The 3,539-nt window shown below is 49.4% G+C and overlaps 1 protein-coding gene across 1 annotated transcript in view; it reads right to left on the bottom strand.

Moving 5' to 3' along the window:
- LOC311050134 (uncharacterized protein) overlaps window positions 1–3,539 on the bottom strand; it is a 14,057-nt gene continuing 10,518 nt past the window's right edge. The window contains exons 3-5 of the mRNA XM_084064099.1: window positions 3,182–3,295; window positions 2,043–2,233; window positions 1–1,502 (exon numbers count right to left, since the gene is read on the bottom strand). Of these exons, the coding sequence (XP_083920225.1) occupies window positions 153–1,502; window positions 2,043–2,233; window positions 3,182–3,295 (1,655 nt within the window). The 3' untranslated portion in view covers window positions 1–152. The remainder of the gene's footprint in view (window positions 1,503–2,042; window positions 2,234–3,181; window positions 3,296–3,539) is intronic.

The raw sequence follows: 3,539 nt of genomic DNA, 5'->3' as shown, positions 1-3,539 counted from the left end.
GGATCCTTTGACCAAGCTGTATCTTGGTCAAAGAGGTATATAGAATATGAAAACAGGATATGTTAATTGAACGGATATGTTGGAGAGGTAATTCATTTGTTGAAAAACTACAGTAAAAGTTCCAGTTCAGATGGTCATGTTTGACCATCATTTCACACGGTGGTCATGACTTTGAGGGAACCGGAACGGAATCTGAGGATCTTCTTTTTAAGAGCGTGGGAGGCTTTGATCTTGACAAAAGCCTTGGGTTGGGAGGAGGCGTTGGCAGTCACTTGCGGGGGGGAAGAGGAGGAAGAGGAGGAAGGGGCAAGTCGTGGGGGCAATTGCTGAGGCCACACCAGTCCCCCGCTCTCATCTGAGGAACTGGACAACGAACTGGAGGCTGGGGAGTAGACCTCACTCATACTGGACTCAGACTCCCCAGGGGCGGCCGCCGCGTATCCCTCCTCGGCCCGACAAAGAGGTGCTCTCTCTGGGTAGTCCAAGAGCCGAGGCTGGCCGTGGTGGTGCTGGCGGTAGTGATGGGGATGGGTCTGGGGGCATGAAGGATGGCCTTGACGGGCTCGCCGAGGCGGTCGCCTGTGCGCCTGCCCGGCGTGGGCCTCCCCCTCGTCCTGGCTGAGCTCCAGGTTGGAGCACCAGCGCCGACCCCCGTTGTGGATGCCGGTGCCCGTTTGGACCCCCGTGGCCTCGGCCTGGCATTGTGCCGGGTCTCTCCGGCTTTGGGGCCTCTCGGTGGTGCTGTATCGACGCTCGGGCAGCCCTCGCTGGCCCAGGAGACTGTTCTCTGACTGAGATCGACTGGTCTTGCTGCTCGGCCTCTTTGAGCTCTGCCGCTCATCGTGGGTCTTTTTAGAGCTTCTTGGCTTGGAGCCGGGCTGTTCGGGTTTGGGCTGATCCGGGGCGTAGTGCCTGGGGGAGCGGACAGGGGCCTGGCAGCCTTGGCCAGGGATGTACTGAGCACTGACAAGGTGCTGGTTGTGATGATGAGCCGGGGAGTGCGTCAGGAGGTAGGGCTGGGGGGACTGGGTGGGCTCGCAACAAAGGTCCAGAGCCCTGACACCACCACAGCCGGGGTCAAGAAGGGGGGGCAGGGATTGCAGCGGCAGCCCCCCGGCCAGAGAGTGAGGCCTGGAGGAGTGGGGGTAGGGCGGCAGTGCCAGATAGCAGTCCTCTTCCAGAGACGGAGCCTCTCCTCCACAGGCCTCCTCGTCCAGCGGATCATCATCACCCCCCCTCCAGATCTCATGCTCTGCCGAGAGGTCACCTCGGGGGTCAACGAGGAGGTCGGCGTAAGGGTCAGGCGGGCAGTGCTCCGGGGTGTGTGAGGGGGTCCTCCTGAGCAGGCTGCCCTGGCTGGAGGTGCTGCAGTACGAGGGGTCGGGGGTCAGCGTGGTGCGAGGCTGACTCGGCCGCAGCAGGGAGTGGGTGTGGCGCTGGATGAGACCCAGGATGTAACCCTCGACCCTCAGGGCGTGCTGGTAGACCTCCTCCTCTGTCACCTGCAGTGTTGATTTTGACAGCAAATTTTGATTTAGTTTTGGTCATAGTCTTTTGAATAAAATTCCCTTTAGTTTTTAGTCATATTTTAGTCATCTGAAATGTTTTAGTTTTTGTCTGGTTTTAGTCGACTAAATGTAAGATTATAGTCGACTAAATCCACAGTTGATTTATTCGACTGAAATGTATTGCGGCGGTGCCTTGATGGCGTCGTAATGGCCGATTTTACACTTGGTTGCATGCTGAAAATAGCCGACCTACAAGCTCACAACGCGATGCGTTGTGAGCTTGTAGATCGGCTATTTTCACCCGAGCGCAACCAAACATAAAATGACTTGTCTTTTAGTTCTGCTGGATCTCTTCTCCACTCGTCCCTCCCTAACATTTTAGTCTAGTTTTTAATTGTTGACGAAATTGTCAATATATTTAGTCTTAGTTTTAGTCATCGTTGCTTAGTTTTAATTTGTTTTTTGTCAGTGAAAAAAGGTAGTCGGCGAACATTTTTCGTCATAGTTTTAGTCGACGAAATCAACACTGGTCACCTGGTCCTCCTCGGTGGCCTGCTGGTGGTGCCAGTCGGCTTGGTCGAAGCCACCGAGTTCCCACTGAAAGGGCTCCTCGGCCGGCCCCTCCTCGGCGATGCCCTCCAGAGGCGGGTAAGGGGCAGAGAAGGAACGGGGCAGAGTGGCACGGGGCACATCCAGGTGCTCTCCGTTTAGCATCAGAGGGTCTCCTATAGAAGATGAAACAACACTGTAGTAAGTAGAAGTAGTAGTGGTGCAGAACCTAAAGTCTAGTATTTTGCAGTGGTGGAAGAAGTACTCAGATATTTTACCAAAGTAAAAGTAGCAACACCACAATATAAACATACTCTGTTACAAGTAAAAGGCCTGTGTTCAAAATGTTACTTGAGTAAAAGTACAAAAGTATTGGTGTCAAAATATACTTAAAGTATCAAAAGTAAAAGTACAAACATTTTTGAAAATAGCAGATCTACAAGCTCACAACGCGACGCGTTGTGAGCTTGTCTGCAAAGTAACTAGTAAGTTTTCTTACTAGTTATTACTAATAATTGCAGTGGAGTACAAGTACAATATTTGCCTCAGAGATGCAGATGTAGTGGAGTAGAAGTAAAAGTACTGACAATTGAAGATACTCCAGTAAAGTAAAAATACCTCAAAATTGTACTTAAGTACAGTACTTGAGTAAATGTACTTAATTACTTTACACCACTGGGATTTTGTTTTATAAAAGAATAATAAATGTATATATAAGTATGCTTCCTATTATACTCAAGCCTAAATGATGGTAATGAAACCAATAATTGAAAGTAGATATTTTAACTTTCTCTATACCTAATTGGTTTCCTGTTTGAAAAGCCTATCATGTTTGAGGGAAATGATAGAGACCTATCTGACATTTTACACTTTTTACAGTGTAAGTTAATCAGTGCCAACACATCAGTGCCAAGACTGCATCAAACAGTTAAAACGCAATGCTAAAAATTGCACAATCACTTAAACAGCAGATCTGTACACGACATGCAGTACATTTGGAATGCTAAAAACAACCTGTACTACTCTTCAGGTTGACCTGACTTGTCTAATCATTTGAGTCACACATATGTACTACTGTAGCTGCCTTGAAGTGGTTTCTGCCAGGTCTGCTGGTTTTTCCTTACCCAGGGACTTGGGCCTGTCACTGCTGTAGGCCCAGGGAGAGACAGGGACCTCTGTGGGCTCAGCAGAATAAGGCCTCCCCTTAGGAGACTGACCCTCACTCGACTCATAGAAGCCTGAGGACAGGGAGATAAGAAAATGAAGAGAGACAGGAAGGTGGAAGAGAGAGAGAGAGAGAGAGAGAGAGAGAGAGAGAGAGAGAGAGAGAGAGAGAGAGAGAGAGAGAGAGAGAGAGAGAGAGAGAGAGAGAGAGACACAGAGAGAGAGAGCGGGAAAAAGTGAGTAGCCCAAAATATATCAAAAATAATTACAAAGATAGAAGGATGATGACAGAGTGAGAGGAAGAAAAATCACACATTT

The sequence above is a fragment of the Gymnoscopelus microlampas genome, assembly GCF_963454915.1.
Source record: "Gymnoscopelus microlampas genome assembly, chromosome: 8".
NCBI classification, from domain to species: domain Eukaryota; kingdom Metazoa; phylum Chordata; class Actinopteri; order Myctophiformes; family Myctophidae; genus Gymnoscopelus; species Gymnoscopelus microlampas.
This window is presented reverse-complemented; position numbering and strand designations above follow the sequence as displayed.